The sequence below is a fragment of the Aythya marila genome (assembly GCF_965140915.1).
Source record: "Aythya marila genome assembly, chromosome: 24".
Taxonomy (NCBI): domain Eukaryota; kingdom Metazoa; phylum Chordata; class Aves; order Anseriformes; family Anatidae; genus Aythya; species Aythya marila.
This window is the reverse complement of record NC_139065.1, coordinates 3,482,273-3,504,493: the sequence shown is the minus strand read 5'-3', so window position 1 is coordinate 3,504,493 and position 22,221 is coordinate 3,482,273. Positions and strand designations below refer to the sequence as shown.

General features: G+C 60.5%; 1 protein-coding gene across 1 annotated transcript; it reads right to left on the bottom strand.

The window, feature by feature from the left end:
• Positions 1 to 6,557: 6,557 nt before the first annotated feature.
• Positions 6,558 to 21,715, bottom strand: MDFI (MyoD family inhibitor). The gene is made up of 4 exons (XM_082778492.1): positions 21,499 to 21,715; positions 11,336 to 11,518; positions 8,100 to 8,354; positions 6,558 to 7,685 (listed from the first exon to the last, which is right to left on the bottom strand). The coding sequence occupies exons 1-4, from the start codon at positions 21,602 to 21,604 to the stop codon at positions 7,429 to 7,431; spliced, it is 801 nt and encodes a 266-aa protein (XP_082634618.1). The 5' UTR covers positions 21,605 to 21,715; the 3' UTR covers positions 6,558 to 7,428.
• Positions 21,716 to 22,221: the final 506 nt, after the last annotated feature.

Genomic DNA, 22,221 nt, shown 5'->3' with positions numbered 1-22,221 from the left:
TCCTTCCAGAGGCTGAAGTTTTCCAGGAGAACAGAGCCACGGGGCACCGCAGGAACCTGCGTGCGCCCCCAGCCACCCTCCCCTGCTTTACGGGGGGAAGGGGAGCGCGTGCTTACCTTGGCCGCTCACTGCAGTCCATCCCACTGACCCCAGCAAAGAGAGCCTTGCCTTGCCGAGACCCTTTTATACCCCAGTCCCTGGGCAGGTGGCTCAATGCAGCCTCCAACATCTTTTTTAATGTCTCTTACAAGGATTTCCCCCAACAAGGGAATTGTCTTTTGGGCTAGAGGCTGCTTCAGATCAAATGCTGTGACGTCTTGGCTGACCTGATGGATGGCACCGAGCAGGGCAGATGCTGAGCAGTAAAAATGGGATGCTCGTGCCCTGATTTCCCCCACGAGGAACCGACCAGAGGCCGGGCAACTGGGCCCAGTACGAGCGTGACTGGGAGCAGAGGCCAGCCCTTCACTAGAGGGCAGCAGCATGCCAGTAACTTCAGCTCCAAATCCGTGCGATTGGGGATTAAACAGGTGGGAGCACCCAAGGAACTTCACACCTTGGTCAAGCTGGCATCGAAAGGCAGCGGCTCGGGTGGAAAAGGCCAGGTCTGGGATGCCCAAAAAGCCCGGCTGTGATCTCAGAGCGTGGCTGAGCCCGTGTTGGGTGCGAGGGACAGCCTTTTGCTTTGGGAATGAGCCCTGGAGCAACGTGGTCCGGTTGCTCACGACATCTGGAAACCATCTCGGAGCAGCCGATGCGCAGCGAGGGGCGAGCGGCGCGATGCTCGCACGGCCAGCAGAGGCTGAGCACAAATGAAAGGCAGCGCGGCGATGGCCGGGGTTGGATTTATTGCAAAGCAAAAAAAAAAAAAAAAGAAAAAAGGCAGCTCGGAGGCGTGAGGTTACTCGGGTAATCGCCAGCACAGGCTGCTCACCCAGCAGCGTGTGCGTGTTATGAGAGTTCCCTTCGTGCTGCCAGAGTCTTGAGTAAAATGACTGCGATGAGCAGCAGCGAGATGACTTTCTGCCCAAAATGTGGCACGAAGTGCACAGCCTCAAGCAGCACCCGGACACCCGGCGGTGCTGAGCACGCAGGCACACTGAAACCCTGATCCTTAAATACAAAATATGTTGTGGTCCATAGTCTGGAAGAGGCGTAGGCACTAAAGAACTTGAGAATCAACAGGGCTTGGGTGGAAATGGAGCTTGGAGCCACCAGCCCCATCTCCCTCCAGCACCAGCGGTGCTGGCAAATAATTAACACCGAACGGTGCAGGGGTTGGCTCCCGGATTGCTGAGGGGCTGCTGAGCCCTGGTAATTGCAAACGAGAGGGCAAAGGGGACGTCTCCAGCACGGGGAGGGGAAAGCAAACAAGGCTGGGGCATCCCAGTGCTCGGGAAAGCCACCCAGAGCCAGATGAAATCCAGAGCCTGCTGCTGGGACGAAGCCTCCAAGAGCAAGATAACGCGGATAGCAGCACCGGGGAGGGCGCGTAAAAATGTGCACGAGCAGATGAATGCATAAAAATATCTCTGTGTGTGTATATGTGTGTGTGTTTGGCTATATATGTGTGTGTGTGTCTATATATATGCAGAAAGGGAAATATATATATAAATACGTGTCTGTCTGTATACACACACACCCCTGCCAGACTCTCTGGCATCTCGCTGGGTCCGTCTCACGCACACACACGAATGGATGGAGGAGGCAGGGGGCTCGGCTCGCCACCCCCCCGACATCTGTGCACACAGAGAAGTGCAGTGGGTGTGAGCCGGAGCCCACACGAGGCCGAGCACGTAAAGAGGAGCGAATTTAATGCGTGGGAGGCGCCCGGCTGCCTCCTGCTCTGTCACGCACGTGTGCGCGGCGTGTGCCAACTTTCCCTGCTCTGGGAGGGACGAGCGCTTTGGTCTCAAAAAAAAAATAATAAAATAAAACAAAATAAAAAAATGGTGCCGCTTTTTTCACTCTATAACTCACCGCGGCCGTTCGGTGCGTTTCGGTGTGGGGTTAAAGGTAGGGCTGGATTTTCCTCCCCAGATATTCCCGTTAATGGCTTTCAAATGTTGGCATCCCCAGCGGGTGCCTGCGCATGTGTGTGTGTGTGTTGGCTGCCGGCGCTGTCTCCCGGCACGGCGAGCTCCCCAGCTCCCAGATATTTCAGCTAACTCCGTCTCCTCTCCGGTTTCAGCTGCGTTTTTAAAGAAAACAACTCCCACCGACTGCAGCAGGAAATCACTATTTGGGTTTATGAGGCACCTCTTCCTGACGGGCTGCGTGGAGACGGCTCTGCTGGCTCTGCGAGGTCGGTCCCTGGCCCGGCAGTGTCACACGTGGACCCTCGGCATCGGAGAGGGACAGGGGGACACGGGGAAGCCACTCCTGCAAGGGCTGCAGCTTCTGCCAGCAGGAAAGAAGGAGATGCTTGAGCTGATGGAGCTTGCGTCGGCTCCTCAGATGAAATAGGGGAGAGGAGAGGCACAGCGGTGCCTTTGGTGCACAGAGCTGTGTGCATCGAGGCACTGAAGGTGTGAGAAACGTTAGTCAAACGAAAATAAACTCACTCTGGATTTTGTTGGCCACGTTTCCCCTGCTCTGCACTTACAGAGGACCCAGGACGTGGCTCTTAGGTAGGGACCTGGGGGATGCAACCAGCCCGGGACAGGACGTGTAGCAGCAGCGCTGCTGGGGCAGGATCCGGCCACCCCGTGGCTGCTCCCTGGGTGTCTGTGCCCATGGGGACCTTGGTCCGGCTGTGCTGCACACCCTGCCTTCATCCCATGGTGTGTCCCTGGGGTCTTGGTGTTTTTTTTGGGGGGCAAAGCCCTTTCCTGCCCTCCCTGCTGGGTGTCTAGCAGCGTGCGAGAGGCTCGCGGGGCTGCTCGGCTCCGCTCCGCTCCTCCGCAGGCACCCAGCAGAGGGTTAACACAACCCCTCCTGCATTTTCCTTCTCCAACTTGGTAGCAAGGCAGAACGTGGAGATATATGGTCTCCGCTTGGGTCCCGGCCCCCGAGGCTGGCTGGAGGAGGCAGTGCTTGCAGGCAGCTTGCTCTTTGGCAGCGAAACCCTCCAGTGGTGGCCAATTCTGCACTGCTGCACATATCGCCGAGCTCAGACGGCTTCTGCACCCCCCTTCCCCAGGGAAAAGAGACATTTCTGGGTAATCCCCGCTGGCAACAGCAGCGTGGGGCTGTCACACCCTGCTCCCAAAACCCACCATCACGTGGAGCAAAGGGGGTGGCACCCCAGCAACTGGTACCAAGTGTCCCCCCTTGGCATGGGTACGTGCACGGCACCAGGACACTGAGCAGTGATGGTGAACACAGGCTCCTGGGGGGGGGTCACTGCCCAATAAACCCTTTCCAGCACCTTGCACTCATGCAGGATGGCAGTGGTTAGCCATCACTGAAGGTCCTGGGATTTTTCCTCCCGCTCCTTGCAGGTTTGGGATCAAAGGCGAAAGCAGCGCCGAGCAGATCCCGCGGGACGCCAGGGATCTTGGAGAGCGGGGAAAAAGTGATGCTGTCAGGCCCGCGGCCTCAAGCTGCTTTTTTGGGGAAGGGTGAAAGCGAGGAGAGGAGCTGGTGGACCTGCAAAGCTAATTCCTTCCAGCTGTTGTCAGTCTGGCAGGCTCTCAAAGGAAGTTTAATAGACTGCAGTCGGCTCCCCTCGGCCCGTCCCCCATCGCCGCGCTACGAAGGCAGCCCAGCAGAATTGGGGATTACACGAGCTGCCGCATCTTCCAGAGCCCTAGTTCTAGGGTGGTTTTTTTTTTTTTGGTTTTGGCTCTGGCAGGGTTTTCGTGTGCGTGTGTGTGTGTGCACGCATGCACACGTGCGATGCTGTCCTCTCGCTTCCTGCCAAACCTGCCCCTGTGGTTGCGGTGTGTTAGATGGGGCAGGGATTGCACGGGGCCGGGATGGGGAGCGTGGAGCAGGAGTGGGATCAGGAGCAGGAGTGGGAGCAGGAGTGGGAGCAGGGACGGGACTGGTGGTGAGGAGGAAGGAGGAGACGGCTCCGTGGGCCTCCTTGCTGGAGTGCGCCCCAGTCCGCCGTGTGAACAGGGAGGAAACAGGATGAAGAAAGCATTTGGAGTGGAAAAATAAAAACCCTCTCACTTGCTTTATTGATTGTGATTGTAGACAGAAATAGCCTGGGCTGCTGAAAGCAATCACCACCGAAGGAGCAGAGGCGCATCCGCGCCGCCTGTCCCCCCCCCAGCATCCTCCTGCTGCCCTCAGCGATGGGGCCGGAGGGGCTCGGCCGTATCCTGATGGGTGCTGCGTCCCTACACACCGTGCTGCCCGCTGACAACGCTCGATAATAAACTTCCATGAGTAACACATTCGATGTCCCAGCCATAATAAATTGCCTGCAGAGAGAGAGGCAAACGAAAGCCCCGAAGGCAACGAGTGTTGCGGCTCTCCCTGCCCTGGGTGAGGTTTTGGGGAGATGCTTTGGGTTATCAGCAAAGGGAGCAGGGAGCAGGGAGGGCAGGGGTTACCCCAGCAGCACAGCCCCATATGGGATGAACAATACACCCACCACGTACTCCCCAAACAGACCCAAGTCACTTTGGGAGCCGGTCACCGAGCTTTAACAGAGTGAAGCTATTGCAGGCGCTCAGTAGTTTAATGAATTTTAGCCCATTTCAGTGAATTCCTTCGGTGAGGACCCCATTCGGGCTGGGGGGAGGACACGGATGAGCCCGGGCACCCAGCACAGCCCAGTCTGCAGGGCCAGCACCTGCCTGGGCACGGTGTGACGGCGCCCAGCTCCCAGCAGCTTGCAAGGGAAGCGTGAAAACCAAGTGCTGGCAGGAGAGTAATTAGTTAAAAACTGAGCACATCTGCTGTTAATTAATTCCCAGGCAGGAGGGTTAACCCCTGCCTCCCCCCGGTGCTTTGCAAGGTGCACGGCCAGCAGCAGCTTGCATCCAGAGGAAGGTTTGCACTTTGCTTCCCGAGCCCTTGCCAGGCGCTTGGGCAGCTCAGCTCCCTCATTGCCACATCCCCGTGCCCCCGAGCCAATTTTCAGGAGCAGCTGGGGTATGAGCAGAGCAGCCAGCGCTGCCCAGGGTAGCACATGCTTTTTTTTCCAAACCCAGGCTTGGAAAAAAAAGGGTTTAAAATAAAAATCTGGCCGTGCCCCTGCCAGTGCCCAATAAAGCCAGCGGACGTCGGCCCCCTGGGGGCAGAGCATCACTTGGCAGGGCTGAGCTGCGCCTTTGGGTAGCCCTGCGGAGTCACCGGGTGCTCTTTTATTTGCATTTTTTTGGAAGCAGCCCTCACTAAAGTACATTTGTAGGCGTGAATATCACATACACTCAGCAGCACATCATGCTCCGCGCAGAGCCCGGCGCTGCTCCCCCCCCTCCAGCGGTTGAGGACCTGCTCCTGGGGGGCAGCGTGGGATCGCTCCCAGTTCCAAAGGGCTTTTGGAACTGGGGAAACTGGGGGCGTGGGGTGCGTGCCACCCTCCCCGCAGGGAGAAGGAGGATCTGGGACACATGCATGCACGGCACCGCCAGCCGCGGGGCCCTCCCGCACCGGGGAATCTGTTCCCCATTAAGCGGCTTCGGCAGCAGCGCTCGTTACCACGGCTGGTGGGGTGCTGCCAGCTCCAGCCTCCCTAATTAACACCACGAGTGAGGCCAGGCTGGGGAAGGCCGGCGCCTCCGTCCCTCCTTGCCAAGGATGCGAACGGCTTGGAGCCGAGCCGCAGCCAGAGCCTGTGGCAAAGCTCCCACCGGCTCCGCGATGGGGCCCCGCTCCCGTCCGCGTCCCGGGGCAGGCAGCAAAGTGCAGCCCCCCCCAGTTCTTCGTCCTGGGGCTCAGCTGAATTTTGGGAAGGGTTTGAGGCTGGATTTGCCACCCTGAATCCCATTGGGTGGAGGAAGGCTGCTCGCACCGTCCTCTTCCCCTCCATGCACTTGCCCTGCGCTGGGCTCCGGCCGCCTTGCGCTCACCACTAAAAATAGGTTTCATGGCTGAGCCGCAGCCCCGGAGGGCAGGCAGCCCAGATCCCAAACCAGCCTGTGTCACCGTGACCAACTGACCCATTTGGCCTCGGCTTTTAAGCATTTTTCCCTCCTTGCTCAACTGCAGCCCAGCCAGCAGCCTTGCCAGGGCTGTCGGGACCCCGAGGGGCCACGAGACTTTGGGGGGGGTCAAAATCTCTTGCTGGCACGGCACGGCACGGCACGGCATGGCAAAGCGTGGCATGGCACGGCACGGCACGGCATGCTCCACGGTCCCTAGGCAGGGCTGGGTGGGTGGCACGAGAGCACCCAGGCCACCAAATTTGGCTGGCTGCCACCTCCTGAAGCATCCCCAAACCCCGGACCCTCTGCGCCCTCCCAGCCCCACAGCTGGGAATTGGCATTTTGATTTTCTCCTGTAAGGACCCCGTGCCCCTGTGGGAAGTGAGGGGTGAAAGGCAGAGCTCCAGGGCTGTCACCGAGCCATCTCTGGGGCTGGAAAGCCTTGCAGCCCCTGCCCGAGCCCCCATGCCCTGCGGTGGGACGAGGGGACATGGCGCAGACGAGGGGACACGGCGCAGGGATGGGGGGCACGGTCCCCCCTGGGAGCACCTCGAGGAGCGCGTGATGCAGCAGCCCCCGGTCAGAAATGAAGAAAGACCTTTATTTACAGTAACAAAAGGGACCAAAAAAAAAAAATAGATAATAATAATACCATGACACTTATTCTCCCTCCCCTTCTCCCCAGCTTTCCAAGGGGGCGTGCTCCACCCTCACCCAGCCGCGAGCCCCGTCCTTTGGGTGACGGCAGCTGGGGGTCATTTGGCCCCAATAGACCCACCGAGGGATGCTCATGGGGTTGGTGCCAGCTTGGCACAGCTGCCCCGGCCCCGCAGGAAGGGACCAGGCAGGGGTGAAGGCACTCGGCTGCAGGGGGATCCCCGCCGTGGGCCATTTATTGCACTTGGCTGCCGATCTCAGCACTGGGGAGGTGCTGGGGGGCGGCGCTGCGTCCCCGTAACACCAGTCCCGCAGCCTGGCTGAAGGTTTTGGTGTCCGTGGGGTCCCTCCGGGGAGCTGCACCCAGTCTTGGAGGGTCCCAGGGGTGAGGATGCTGCAGGCTCCCCTTTGTCGCCGTGCCCGGAGCAGCTTCCTCGGGCAGCGGGGGCGCGGGATGGGAGCTCCTGCGCTCGGCTCAGGTGGCAGGGTGCTCCCGCGACCCTTGGCGTGTGGGGAAGAGGTAGAGCCCGAAGGCACTGTCCCCAGACAGGGTCTGAGCGGGCTCAGAGGCTCCAAGGACGAGGTTTGCAACGGGGGAATTGCGCTCTCCTCCCTCACCAGGCTTGGCTCTGCCTCGCGCCCGGCTTTCCCCACCGGCGGGGCTCAGGGGCTGTGCAGGAGGGGGAATCCCGCTCCTGCTCGTCCTCCCTCCCGCTGCCCCCAGCCCTCAGGAGGAGAAGCAGAGCCCGCAGCACTCCATGCAGATCTCCAGGCAGTCGGCTGACTCGCAGCAGGCGTCGATGATGCCGCAGTCCATGTCGCAGGGCAGGTCGCAGTCCGCGCACTCGCCCGAGTTGCAGCAGCAGCAGCAGATGCAGGAGTCCTCGGAGGTGCAGGAGCCGCAGGTGGCGCAGTCCAGCACGATGTTGCAGAGGGTCAGGAACTCACAGAAGAGGCAGGAGAGGATGCAGTGGACGCAGCAGTCTGCAGGAGAACAGGGCAGGGAGGTGCTGACACCCCAAGATGGGCCGGGGCAGCACCCGGTGAGCAGACGCTGAGCCCCCAGAGGATGGAAATTCTCCCCTGAGAATTAAGGGATGGGAAGGGGCCGGGAGCCCAGCACCGCTCTAGGGACCTGCCTCAATGCTTGGGCACCAGTTCTGCTGCCTGGGACATACCCAGACCCCAAAAGAGACCGATTTGGGGGATATGAAATGACACGGTCAGCGCCAACCCTGGGGAAGAGCAAGAGGTGCAGACGCAGTGGGGTCCCAGAAGGGGAGCAGGGCTGACACCCGGGGTCCCAGTGAGCTGGAAGGGTGCTACACAAAAAACCCCAAGGGATGCGGGGCTGGAGGAAACCAGCTGGGAAGGGCCCCCCTTGGGGAGAGCCGGTACCTTCTTGCGCCTCGATAGGGATGTGGGACGAAGCCGACTTGGAGCTGCCCTTGCTCTTCTTGCTGCTCTGGCTGTTGATGGAGTGGTGGGACTGCAGCTTACGGTGAGGCTTCTGCGAGCTGGGCAGGGGGCGGAAGACCCCGTTCCCCGCGTCCCCGAGGGCACCTCCCGGATCCGGCCCTCGCCCGGCCCCGTTCTGCAGCAGGTGGGTGCAGGGGCCGGGGGGCTGCGGGGCTGCTCGCACCTGGGGCTGGCCTGGAGGGGAAAGCAGTGCGTTACCATCGGTCCTGCTGCCCCTGCAGCACTGTGAGGGGGAAAAAAACGTGGTCCTGGTCCCCGTTCCCTGCCACTACACGGGGACCCGGTCCCCAGCTGGGCACGGTGCGGCCCCGTAGCGGTCTGAGAGGAGGGAGAGGGAAAAGGAGCCGCTGGCTGGAGGGAAGGAGGGAGAAGCAGAGCAAGAAAGGGAGGGAGGGATGAAAAAACAGAGCAAGAAATAAAGGCTTGGCGTGCAGGACGTGGCGCAGCTGCCAAAACTCAGCGGAGGACTTGGGGAGGAGGTCCCCAGGGTCCCGGCATCGCCAGCGCAGGCAGCAGGGATGGAGCCACCGGGGGGGGTGACCGGCGGCACGGAGCGACAAGCTCCCCTCGTGCCGAGCAGGGAGAAGAAGCATCAGCCCCTGCTAGCACCAAAAGGAACCCCAGGGCCATGCCGCCGTCCCATGGCACAGCCCCCGTGCTGCCCGTGGCCGTCCCCAGCGCGCCGCGGGCAGCCAGATAAGGCGAAGCTGGAGAGCTCAGCACCACGGCCGCCTCATGAATGGGCTCCCCAGCCTCTGGCTGAACTTTCCTGCTGGAGGAGGGAACAAAGATTTGCTCCGGCTGCCTCTGCCTCCAGCCCTCGCATGCTGGTCCTCGCTCCTGCCCCGTGCCGTGTCCCCCCCGCGGACACGAGGCCCAAGGGAGGGGGCTCGAGCGCTCGCCCCCCGGCGCAGCAGCTCCACTCGGAGGCACAAATCACCCCCTGCTTTTGCCAAACTTTGATTTTTTTTTCCTCTCCTGCGCCAGTAAACAAGGGATGATTCAGCCCAGAGGCTCGAGGGCAAAGGCACCTCTGGCCGCCGGGGAACAGTAGCTGCTTTCTGCGAACCGTGGCCACGGGGGTCCCACAGGAGGAGGGGGCACGGCCGAGTCCCCCCCGTGCACAGCCCCACCACCTCTGTCTGCACTGGCAAAAATAGATGGAGGCTCGAAAACCACAAGTGTGTGCCCCTGCCTCTTCCAAAAAGGGAGCTGGGCTCAGACCGCGGAGGGAAGTTTACGGGAGTTTGGGTGAAAACTGCACGAAACGCGCTGGGGAGGGAGCTGGAAATAGGCAGGGCTGAGCTGGAAGATCGGGCTGAAAGCAGGAGGGGAGAAAGAGTAAATGGACCTTGGATAAAACGGGACGTTTCTCCCCAAAACCTCCTGAGGTCCCAAGTAGATTCCTTTGGTTTCCAAGGGGCACCCCCCGAGGTGCCATCGTGCACAGGGCTGGGGGGGATGGTGGCACCTGGGGCTGGCCAGAGCCACGGGGAGGGGACAAGGACAGAGCCCAGTGCAGCCACTCACTGGCCCGCAGGTTTGCCTGCTGATCTTTATTTTATGATATATATATATTCTTTTTTTTGAGAAGCAGCAGGGCTTACGGCAGCACGGAGTGTGCTGGGTTTGGCGTTCTCCATTTCGCTGCATTCCTCAGATTAAACTGTTTGTAAATCAAAATCACGCTCCGGCTCCAGCCAGCAGCAGTGAGGGCCAGCCAGCCGTCCCCCCCCCCACCTCTTCAAGCCACGAAAAAGAGCTCCCATTTCTCAGGGGGGCCTACAGCTCAGAAAGCTCTTCTGACATCTTCAGCCTGGGGCCACCAGGAGCGATGTGGGATGCTCTGTAAGGCGGTGGCAGGGCTGGGAGGAGCAGCCCATGGGACAGATCCTGCCTGTGCTTGACCAAAACCCTCCTGGAAGGGCGAAACTTTGTGTTTCACACCAGGGGGATGCTCCTTGGGGTGGCAGTGGCCCCGCATGGGCACACCACCAGCGTGGTTTGGACACCCTGGAGGATCCCTGGGGCTTGGTGGGTGGACGTCTGACCCGTAGCCGTCCTCACCCCGCTGCCACCCGGCTCTGCCAGAGGTCCAGAGGTGCCACCAGCAGGGCTTGGAGCACCTGGCACGGCACCGATGGGGAAAATTGCCCTCCAAAATCAATGACAGCCCCACCGACCACAGCCCCAGCCCTCCCTTTGCACCCGAGCAGGCTGCAAAGCGAGGGCTGCCGGCGACGATGCGGGGAGCTGAACCTCCTGGGGAGGAGATGGGAAGGAGCCGGGGGGGTTTCCCTGCACCCCACGCCCCCGGGTGCCTGCGCTCCTCCCGGCCCCGGGGCCCGCGGCGTGGGGAGGGGGCTGCGCGGGGCCGCACCATGCGGGGCGCAGCGGCTGCGGCGTGACTCAGAGGTGCAGAATGTCTGTGGGCAGCCGGCCCAGCTCCCAGATGCTTGCAAGGGCTCGAGCTGGGGCTGAGGAAACGTGCGCTCGCCTCGCTCCACGTACGCCGCGCCGGCAGGAGCGCCTGCGGTGCGCCGCTCCCCCACCTCCTCCTGCCCGCTCGGCGAAGTTTGTGGCCCCCTTCCCACTTTCTGCTCGCCCCCTTTCCACCTTCTCCTCTCTCCCCCTTTTCCCACCCTCTCCTCTTGCCCCGCGGGGAAGCATCAACCCGCTTTCCGCCCCTTGGAAGGGAAAGCTGCGCGCTCGCGTCCAGCGAACGGGGAACGGCCGCGTGCGCCATGGGCAGCCTGGGAGCAAAATCCCAGCAGCCAGGCTGGGAGCCAGGGAAGGGCTGGATGGCGTGGCTGCAGGAGGGGCTGGCCCCCAGCCTCCCCCCTTGGCCAGCTCTGCTCTCCCAGCCCTGTAATGGGACCCAGAGCCATGGCCCCCAGCCCTGCTGTTAACCTGGTGCGCCCCAAATCTCCTCTCAGCCCCCATTTCTCCCCAAAACCAGGGGCTGCTCGCTGCCACCCTCGGCTTTCCCCAGCTCCCGGTGACTCACGCTCAGCCCCAGCCTTTTCCTTTGATGTGGGGAAGAACAGAGCGAGGAGGAGCCGGCTTCCCACCGCCGCTGCCCGCCTCGTTTATCAGCCCCATCGCTCATTAACGGGCCGAGCCCTGCCAGGGAGCGTCGTGGAGGGAGCACTCACATGTCACAGCTTCGGGAGCGCCCGCGAGCTCGGTCCTGGCCGGTGCCGTGCCGTTTGTCAGCACTTTGTGGGATTCCTCCTCGTCTTCTGGGCACTTCTCCTGCCTGGGGGCCGCGGGGCGGGCGGGGGGCCGGGGCTCCGCCGAGGGGGCCGCTGGCGAAGGGCGCGAGGTCTCGCCCGCCTCTGCAAGAGAAACGGGGTTGGAGCCGAGCGCCTCGGGGTGCCACCAGGATGCGCCCCCCTTGCCATCATGCCTGCTGTGCCGGACCACGCCAGGGGTTGTGTTTTGGGGCATAAAGCAGAGCCATCTGCCCCCGGTACATGGCTGGGGGAACAGAGGGACCGTCGTGAAGGATTTGGGGGGCCGCTCACCCTGCTGCAACACCAGCGGTGTGCGGGCACCCTCCCCAAACCCTCCCCAAAGTCACAGATTCCTTCTCCAAAAAAGAGGGGAGCTGGTTACACACAGCCTCCCAAGCAGTTTCTCCCCCCATTCCCATGAAAACGGTGCTGTCTTCCCCACGGAGAGCTGGCTGCCACCCCCCCCCCCAGTCACATCCCATTGCTCTGGGACAGGAGCAGCCCCCAGGGACTGCAAGCAAAACCCCAAAAGCAGTGGATTTATCCTCAGCAGCCTCACGGGGACAAACCCCAGCATCCCACATCCTCTTGCAGAAACCTGGAGGAAGGGGGTCTGCACCCCACAGTGGTGTGCCCGGGGGGGGTGCACGGGGCTCGGCGCAGAGCTCTGAGCCCCCCCAAGCCCCCTCCTCCTCCCCAGCCCAGGAATAGCTCCCGCTTGCACCACAGGGGCTGGGCTGCACTTTTTATAAAACTAAATTATAGCCTGGGCGAAGGGAGGGAGACCAAACACCCGTCATTTTCCCAGCTATAACAAGAGGCCCTACATGCAGGCAGGCAAGGAGGGGGGGGGAAGACGGAGAGCTGGGCCGCTTCGTGATGCTCGATATAACGAGCAAAATATTCCTGCAGGCAGGAGCTGGGCAGGAAGGCGAGCAGACCGCACACGTATAATTATAGGGACTATAACAAGAGGCCCTACAAGGGAAGGGGGGGCACCACCCGCAGTCCTGGGGGGGCAGGAGGAGCCCGGGGTTGTCGCAGAGGGGCTGCAAGGAGCTGGCAGCGACGCTCGCCCAGCCCCACGCGTGCATCCCCCTGCCTCAGTTTCCCCCCTGCAGAGCTCGGTGATCCAGCCCCAGCTTGGTTTCGGGTTTCCTCCCCAAGACAAAAATCCCCTGACGGAACAGCTTGATGCGACCTGGCAGGAAAGGACGAACCTGCCTTGGGTTTTTGTTTTACAAACCACCTCCCGGAGCTCCAGCACAGAACTGCTCCCTGGCCCCAAAGTCACCTGGTGGAGGAGGGTTTTTTTTGCTGAGTAAAACCTGCAGAGCCCTGAGCGTGGCTCTCCTGCAACCGTTCCCACAGGGGTGGCGATTTTGGTGCTCGACCGAGGCAAACCCACCAGTTCCAGCTGGATTTGGCGCAGAAACCCAAATGGAGTGGGAGCAAGCAAGCCCCGGAAAGAAACACGTTCCCTGAGAAAGCCCGGGGTGAAAGGGAAGGGAGCAGGCTGTCCTCTACCCCCAGGTATTTGGGCATAGGCGTGGTGAGAAGGTGAATAATAACCACAGGTTGCTGCATCCGAGTCCTCTGTCATGCCCCGACCTGGACCGGCCTGAGTCAGCCCCGCAGGGTTTGGCCCACGCCTGATCTCACGCCTCTTAGCACCAGACACGAACGCCCCGATATCTGGGCAGCTCCAGACAGAGCCCTGAGCCCGAGAGGTGCGATTTGGAGCCGTGGATGGAGGGCACGGCTCCAAAAAGTCCCCGGGAAGGGGCTCGAGGTGCTGAGCATCGCTGCGGCCGAGCTCTCCGCAGGCAACGCTTCCCCTCCGGGTAATTACCCCGCACACGCGACCGCAGCGAAGGAGGGAGGAAGCTGGCGATGAAATTACCTCCCACTGGAACGAGCTGGCCAGGAGAGGGACAGAAATAGACGGGAGAGAAATTCAGGTAAAGCTGCTCCCATCCCTGCTGCCCCAGTCCGTGGGGTGAGGAGCATGAGGAAGCCTCCTGGAAAATCCCGGGGGGAAACGGAGGTGACACGGGGAGCTCGCCCCGGGGGCTTTAGGAGAGCAGAGGTGACACGGTGTTTAAAATACCAGCTGGGGCTTCAGTAAATCACTGCAGTGCCATCGGGTACACGTGGATTTAGGGAGGCCGACGGATGTGGAGCTCCTCTGCAAAAGCCCCAGGAAACCGCTGAGCTCCGGTGCCCACCGAACAGCCCAGGGCTTGGGAAAAAAAAAAAAAAGGAGGGAGAAGGGGAAAGAGCTGGTGGATGTCAGAGAGCTGTGAGCTCCCCTTGCCTTTCACCGAGGATCTCACAAGACTTTCACAAAGCAAAAGGCACAAAATGAGCGTATTGGGACCGGGGGGAAACCGGGATTGGGATGGACCCCGTGCAGCACCTCTGTGCTGGCTAGGGGTGAGCACACGCATGCCTTGGAAACGCGTTTTGTTCCCAACAAGCTCTCAGGCCTGAGCTGACCCATCTGCAAAATCCCTGGGCACAAGCAGGAGGACACGGCAGCGTCTCAGCAGCCGCCCAGCAGCACAAACAAGAACCACTGCGCCCAGGGTGACTGCGGGTGTCCCATGGGTGGCTTTCCTTCGTCCCCGTGGTGCTCAGCCCCCCAGCTGGCAGGCACGGAGGATGTGGGAAGAGGCGACGCCGCAGCTGCATTTTTGGGTTAAATCCTCCCAGGTTTTCCCATGGCTCCCCCTTGGGTTTTCTCAGCTGCAGCCGAGCGCTAGGGACGAGCTGTTCCCCCCGCCGGCTGAGCGGTGCCTTTGGCTGCAGAAAGGGAGAAATCTGGTGGCAGGAGAGGGCCTCGGACACATCTGGAGCCACATCTGAGCTCTTCGGGATCTGAGGAGCACCCAAAGCTGGCACCGGCTGACGTGGAGGAGCTCAGGAGCCTTGTGTCTCCTCTCCCTTTCATGTCCCAGGGCAGGGAAGTGATGGTGTTGGACGGAGACACAAACAGAGACGGTCTAGCGAGGCATTTGCCATGAACAACACGCTACCTTGCAGCAATATTTAGTTTGGGAGCTGTCTAATCTGCTTCGTGCAGATAAAACGGGCGTGTAATCTCTCTTGGTTTTCCCTTACACGCCGCCTGTCCCAATCAGGTGCCTGTCTGACCTATTCGGGGGATGTTTCAGAGCTTGATTAAGTGGTTTCAAGTGCAGAAGAGACAGCGCTGAAGCAAATCCTTCCAATCCCACGAGCCAGGCTGGCGGAGAGGAAAGCAAAATCCTGGTTTGAGAGTTTGCTCGACTGGGAGAAGTCCAAATGGCTTATTTACATTCAGTCTGAAATTAATGCACTAAAGCATTTCGCATTCAATGATATTCAGGGAAAGGAAGAGGAGGGCGAGGGGGAGGAAAGGCCCAGAAGTCGAGATGCTCCTGAGCAAGCCCTGGCCGCATCCAGCAGAGCTCAGCTCCCAGCTTTCACCCCCCTGCAGCTCCCCATTTGCCCCCGCGCTCACCTGGGCCGTGCTTTGTAAAAACATTTCGGTCCCGGGACAATGAGGAATCCGGTGAGAAAAAAAAAAAATAAAAATATTGGTTTCTATGAAAAGTTACTTCCTAAATGCAAAAAAGCAAAACAAAGCAGGAAAACCCACAAAACCCCAAATAGCTTGCCAGCCTGGGAGATGTTATTATTTGTTATTTATAGCCAGTGGGTGGGTAGGAAGAGAGGAATTTTGGGCTGGCCAGACGGGCAGGAGCAGCGTCCATCCCGTCCATCCTCCTGGCACAAGGCAGGGTCACAGCACCTGGGCAGGAGCAGGGACAAAACCCCACAGGTCCCACTCGTGGCCAGGACCACACTCAGCAGCCTCGGACCTGGGCTGAAAGCACACCACCAAGCCTCTTCTCCAGCTGCAAAACCCTCCTGAGAGTTTGGGGCACAGAGCCTGGGCCTGGCTGTGCCTACAAACCCGTCACCCAAAGGGCACCATCCACTCAAATGGCTCCGGCCAAGGAGGCACCGACCACCCCAAATCCCTCCTGGAGTACCTGCTCCTGCCCAAAATCTGCTGGTGAGGATGCGATGGTGGGGCAGGAGTGATCCCTTGTCTCCTAAAGAGAGGAAGAGCAAGACTTGGAGCTGCATCACACCACCAACCTGCCCGAATATCTGCAAGAAGGGAGCCCAGGGAGGGTGAGAAATAAATCACTGCAGGAAGCATCCGTCACTGTGAGCAACGCTGGGGAAATATGCCTCAAGGATATATTTAACATATATGTAAAAGGTGGCATTCAAGACCCCTCAGGGGCTGCAGATCCAAGGGAAGAAGCAGTCTCCAAGCCCCAAAGCCCTCGGACTAAACTGGAAGCCGTGGGAGAACGCAGCTTGCCAAGGACACCCATGGACCCAGCAGGATTAGGTTCCTGCCCCAGCTCTGCCTACGGAAACCAAAGAGCATCGTGTCGCATCCCAAACATGTTGTGGGGTCTAGGAGTGGAGAAAAAGGATGAAGAACAACAAAGGGTGAAGGATCCAGTCTGGGATCGAGTCAGCTTTCATGGACACCAAGGAGCACCGCGGTGGCTCGGTGCTTCCTCACCGAGCTGGCCAAGGGGACTTTGAAGCCTCGTAGGATGGGGAGGAGGTCCTGAGACGTGCAAAGTGTCCCTAAGAGCAAGCAATTATCCCTGAAGCCTGGAAAGCAGCGAAGGCGATGCCTATCAGATCCAAGGAGATTCTGGGAATTACAGAGCAGCGAGCCACACCGCTGTGCCGGGGAAAATTATGGAGAGTCTAATTAAGGACCATGCCAGTACAGTAATTGCGTAACCTTACGGGGTCAAACCAGCACAGGTTCTGCCAGGAAAAATTTGTGTCTTTCTAACCTGTTAAGAGTCCTTAAAAAAAAGTTAATTGAAGAGCAGATAAATGCGAGCTGGTGGACATCATTATTAACAAGAATAATAATTTGCACTTATGCAGCACCTTTCATCCGGAGATCTACCCAGCCTACAGTTTTAAGCCTGTGCCCATCACACGTTCCCCAGTCTTGATGAACCTCATTTTAGCACAGCCACAGCTCTAAGGCAGCATGAAATAGCCTTAACGCTGCTTGGCTCAACAGGGAAGCTGAGGCAGAAGGGATTTGCTCAAGGCAACACCGTACGGTGACGGAGCCCAAAATGTTGCAGTCGTGGTGCGCAATCCTTGCGCCGGGCTGCGTGCTTGCGAGGTTGGGGCTTTTCCTAAGCACAGACACTAAAGCAGCTTTGAAGGAGCTGCAGCGAGGTGAGAACAAGCTCTTCTGCAGAGGTCAGGGCACGGCACACGGGGCAGCAGCGTGCCGGCTCGGCGAGGCCGTCCAACGATGAGCCATTTGGGTGGAGCGAGTAATTAACAGCTTCTGGAGCCGGCGAGCCGACCCGCTCCTCGTGAGGTGGCCCTTTGGGAGAACACGCCGCCCCAGCAGCCCAGCCCTGGCACTGAAAGTGGCTGAACCGGGCGGGAGCTGTCCCATCCCGTCCCTTCCCATCCCGTCCCGTCCCTTCCCAACCCGTCCCATCCCTTCCCAACCCGTCCCGTCCCTTCCCATCCCGTCCCACCCCGTGCGCCGCATCCCGCACCAGGGAAGGAGTCGGTGCTGCAGCCAAGAGCCTCCTGTGCTCATGGGGGGTGACCCAAGGGAAAATGGGACTGGGATGGAAGCACGTCCAGAAGCTGCTGTGTGCTCCCTGATACGTCCCATTGCAGAGCAGGACACTCGTCCCAGCAGGACAGCACTGGAGCGAGGGGGTGACCGTCCCCAAAGTCAAGCGCACGAGGCTCAAGCGGGGAAGACGCTGCCAAAGCCTGGCTGAAGGTGAAGCAGAGCTGTGGCTGTGGTGGCTGAGGAAAGCCTCAAGATGGAGATTTTGGGCACAAAAAAAGTCCCATTAACTCATTTCTGCTGATACCCAACAACTCATTTCCACCAGCACAGCCTGAGCGGGCAGCACAGCGCCCGGAGAATGTGGGAAGGACCGAGGTGTCCCCATGTGGAGCCTCTCCCACCCCAAACCCAACACCCTGGGTGCTGCTGCCCGCACCAGGAGGTATGGCACGAGCAAGGCAGAGTTCTGGGAAAAAATCAGGAAAATCACAGCAAATGCCCGAGGAGAGTTGAGGTTTCTGCAGCTAACAGGCTCGGGCGAGCGCTTTCCAAGGAAATTCAATTAGGGGCTGGAGCAGCAACGGGACGCTCGGGTGGCAAGCGGCACAGCCCCGAAGGGCCTGCTTTGTTTTGCTCCAAATGAGAAACATTTGAAAAAAGCCAGAAATCTGATTCTTGGCTCTTTTTCTTTTTTTTTTTAAGATTTTTTTTTCTGTTTAAAGAAAGAGGAAAAAATCAAATATTTTCATGAGCTGACAAGTAACTATAAAAGAAAAGAGAAATGAATCTTTGGGTGAAAAAAAAAATGAATCTAGGATTTAAAAAAAAAATCTTTGGGGGCTTTTTTTTTCCCCTCCTTTTTCTCCTTTGCATTTGCTGTGCACAAATCTGCAACGAGTTTCATTTAAATCAGTGCTAGGATTAACACAAACCCTTTTATATTGACCTCGGGGGGAGGGGGGGGGGGCTTTGTTTCTCCCACCTCTCCGTGCAGGACTGAGCCCCAGCTCCTGCCTGGCCGGGGGGCTTGGGACAGCACCCAGGGACAGCACCCAGCACCCTGGGCTCACCGAGCGGAGCTTTGCTGCCGTGAAAGCTGCCTTGTTCGGGGCTTGGCCTCATGTTCCACCTCGGGGCAAACTCCTCGGGAACAGGCAGAAAGAATTAAAAAACAAAACCAACCAAAAAGAAAAAAAAAAAAAAAAAAGAAGAAACACAACAACGAGAAGTGCCTGTGTGCAAGCAACGAGGCGCAGAGCTGCTGGCGCCTGCGGCTGAGCCCGGACGTGGGCACGGAGGGGGGGACGGGAAGGTGGCCCCACGCAGAGTTTGTCCCGCTGGGAAGGGTGGTGGGAGGGAGGAGAGGCAGCCTGCAGGGCAAGCTGTTCCTCCTGGAGGCAGTTTTGGGTCCAGCATCCTCACATCTCTTTGCTCCCCTAAGGGCAGCCCCGCTCACAGACCCCTGTCCCCCTTCTTCTGCCTCCCCGCAAAGGGAAGGAAGCACAAACCCAGTCCCGTCAGCCAGAGGGGTGCTGGTTTCTCCTGTTTTCAGCTAATTCCTCCGGAAAATAATTACACCCCACATACTTCACGTGAGCAGACAATTGCCTCTTCTCTCCGAGGCTCCTCCGCAAACTCCCTGCGGCTATTCCGAGGGCCGGGCTTGCTGCGTGCCCGATCCCCCGGGCAGGAGGAGGCTGTGGTGGCACGGGGCCCATCCCCAGCCATGCCAAGGAATAAAATCCAGGAGCAGAACTTCCTCTCAGGCTGGGAAACGAGACCGAGCACGGCGACACCATCCCAGCTATGCCCACATCACCCTGGTTTAACCCAAACCCCTCCAGCACCTCGGTTTCCCCGTTGATTTTTCCAGGCTTGGCATCGCCAAATTTTCGGGTCCGATTTGCGAAGGGAGACGAGCGAAAATTCCCAGGCTCCACGCTGCGTGACAGAGCCCCTGGAAAGGGCCCAAGAGATAACGCCTCTGCGCTGCAGCGTCACGAGGCCAAGGCAGCACCAAGCACAAAACGGCCCGTGTCCATTCATCCCTCAAAAATAATTAATTAATTTAAAAAATGGTGCGAGCAAAAAAGCCCGAGCTCACGCCATGCGCCTGGGAAGCTGCTCTCTGGAGCCCTCCCGCTGGGTGAGGAAGGATGGGGAACTTCTCTCGGTGTGGGACTGGGTCCCTGGAGCCTGGGTGGGGTGGAAATTGGGGTGTCCTGGAGACCCCCTCTGCACGCCCCGGGTTTGGGGAGGGTCTAAAGGGGGCAACCTTGGAGCAACTCTGCTCAGGTTTCCTCCCTGAGAGGAGCTGGGGAGGAGGAGGGTGGCGTGGGTGCTGGTTTGCACCAGGGTGCACCAGGTTGGGCACCCATGGGTGCCCCCATGCTCCCTGACGTTGCCCAGCGAGGGCTCACAGCCCGGCTCCTACCCACCCAGCACCCCCCGAGCTCCCCAAACCTCATCGATTTCTAAACCACTGTTTAAAAGCACTCTTGATCTCACAGCACCGAGTGCACGGCGCTCCCTTAAACCCTTGGCAAGGGCACACAAAAAACCTTTTTGCACGAGGCCGGGGCACGATCGCTTCCCCATTTCCCACCCAGAGGGAGCTGGGGGGTCACCAGCACGGGGCAGCCCCTGCAGCCACTTCACCCCAACCCCTGCAGCACGAGGAGCTCAGCCGGGAAGCGGAGCCAGCAGCAGCCAGCTGGAAACACAGGGGGAAGAGACCAAGAGGACGCGTGCTCCAAAATCTGGGCCCGGTTGTGCCGTGGGCCAAAACCAAGGGGAGCGACCCAGCGGCGCTCGCTTGGGCTTGGCGCATCCCCGCGCCCGGTGTCACAGCACCCAGCTCCTGCTGCTCAGCCCCCAGAGCTGCAGCTCTTTTTGGAGGGCAGGCAGAGCCCGTCCCGGGCTGGATTTGGCCCCTTTTGTGTCTGCTCGGACAGCGTGCGGCGGGGAGTTTCACCCCACGCCGTCACCTTCCAGCTCTGGCTTTTTTCTCTCCCCGTTTGGGCTTTCGGCACGGGTTTGCACTTGAGCCCTAGGCAGGGACTGGCCACCACAGGTCACCAGCACAGCTCCCCAGCCCCGACAGTGCCACCCCAGCATCTCGAGGGGCTCAGCTCTGCCCTACAAAAAAAACCATCCCCCAAACCCTTCCAGCCACTTCTCCACAGCCTGATCCTGCCCCGCTGCCTCCTTTTGGCCAGGGGCCCCCAGGGAACTGCTGTGCACCCCCAACCCCTCTCGGGGTGCTGCCATCGGGGCTGCACCACAGCCCTAACCCCTTGCAGCTCCCCCCCTAAGGCACATTTTTAACCCCTTCAGCTTGTGTCGGCCCCAGCCGGGCCCGTGCACTTGGCAAAGTGACAGGAACCGCTGCGAAGTTTGTGCTGTGAGCTCCCTGGGGGCTCGCCTGCATCAGCTGTGCTCGCACCGAGCCAGGCGTGCACACACGCACGCAGGCAGGAGCGGGGCCACGCGCACGGCCGTGCACGCGCACACGCACACGCGGACCCTCCTGGAGAAGTCCACGGCCCCCCCCCTCCCCAGCTGCGTGCACACACGTGTGCGTGCACACGCATGTGCAGACGGACACATGGACACACTCCTAGCCACACGGCCGCACACGGCCACACGCTTGCACGCGCAGAGCCCTGCACACGCGCACGCTCCCAGCCATGCGCCCCCCCCTCCCCAGACCACGCACGCCCCGGCCACGCACGCATTTTCCACCCCAGCCCCCCCAGACCATGCACACACCTCACCAGACCCCCCCAGACCACACGCACACACTCCCACACTCCCACACTCTCATACTTTCACACCATACCCCCCAGAAGCCAGGCACCCCCTCCAAGCCCTGCAGCTCCTCGCAGCCCCCCCAGCCCACCACCCAGCCCCCCTACCCACGCACACACACACACCTCTGCACGTCCCAGAGCTGTGCAACCCCCCCCCAGACACCCCCAGCCATGCACCCACACACCCATTCCCCCCCGGACACCCCCAAACACACACCCCTCCCACTCCCCCTACATCTCCACACCCCCCCAACTGCGCACCCAGACACCCCCAACCACACACGCACACACTTTCCCCCCCAGACACCCCCAGCCCTGCACCCCAACACCCCCAAACACACCAACACACACTCCCCACTCCCCCTACACCCCTACTCCCCCCCCAAACACCCCCAATTGTGCACCCAGACACCCCCAGCCACACGCGCACGCCCTCCCCACCCCCAGCCACCCCCAGCCACGCACCCCAACACCCCCAAACCAGCATCCTAACACCCCCAAAATCCACCCCCACTCCCCCTACACCCCCACTCTCCCCCCAGACACCCCCCCATGCACCCAAACGCCCCCCCACACTCTCCCCCACTCCCCCCCCAACTCCTCCTTTCTCTCCCCCCCCACCCCAATACCTGCCGGGGGCGGCTCTGCGCGGCGGGGCTCCGGGCGGCTCTGCCGGTGGCTGCTGGCCTGGGACATCGGAGAGGGGCCGGGCGCTGCTCGGGACACTCGGCTCATGCACGGCCCCCCCCGGCCGCCCCCTCCGCGGCCCCCTCTCACCTGGGCCCCCCCCGGGGGGCAGCGGCTCAGCCCCGCACCGCGCTGCGCCCCCCGCGCATCCCTTTGCGCTCCCGGCTGCGCGCACGGGACCCTCGCGAAGCGCTGTTTTTTTTTTAAAAAAAAAAAAAAGTTTTTTTTGTTTTGTTTTGTTTTGTTTTGTTTTGTTTGTTTGCTTCCCCAATTCCTTAAAAAAAAAAAAAAAAAAAAAAAAGCCGCGAGAACAACCAACCAACCAACCAACCACCCGCGTCAGCCGAGCAGCTCCGTGCAGGAGGAGGAGGAGGAGGAGGAGGAGGAGGAGGAGGAAGACGAGGGGGAGGAAAAGTTTCTTTGGGGGCTGGAGCCGGGGAGGGGAGAGGCGCAGGGCAGGCAGAGGCTGCCGGGCCCCCGGGGCCAGCCTCCGGCCGGGGATTTTTCGGCCTGGGGGGGTGGGAAAGCGGTGGGAAGAAACTTTTGGGGCTGGGGTTGGGGAGGTGCCCCTGCCCCGCGGCCCGGCTGCGGAGCCAGGAGGGTCCCAGCGCCTGGCCGCAGGAACACAGCCCCCGGAGAGCCCCCACCCGACCCCCCCGTGCCTC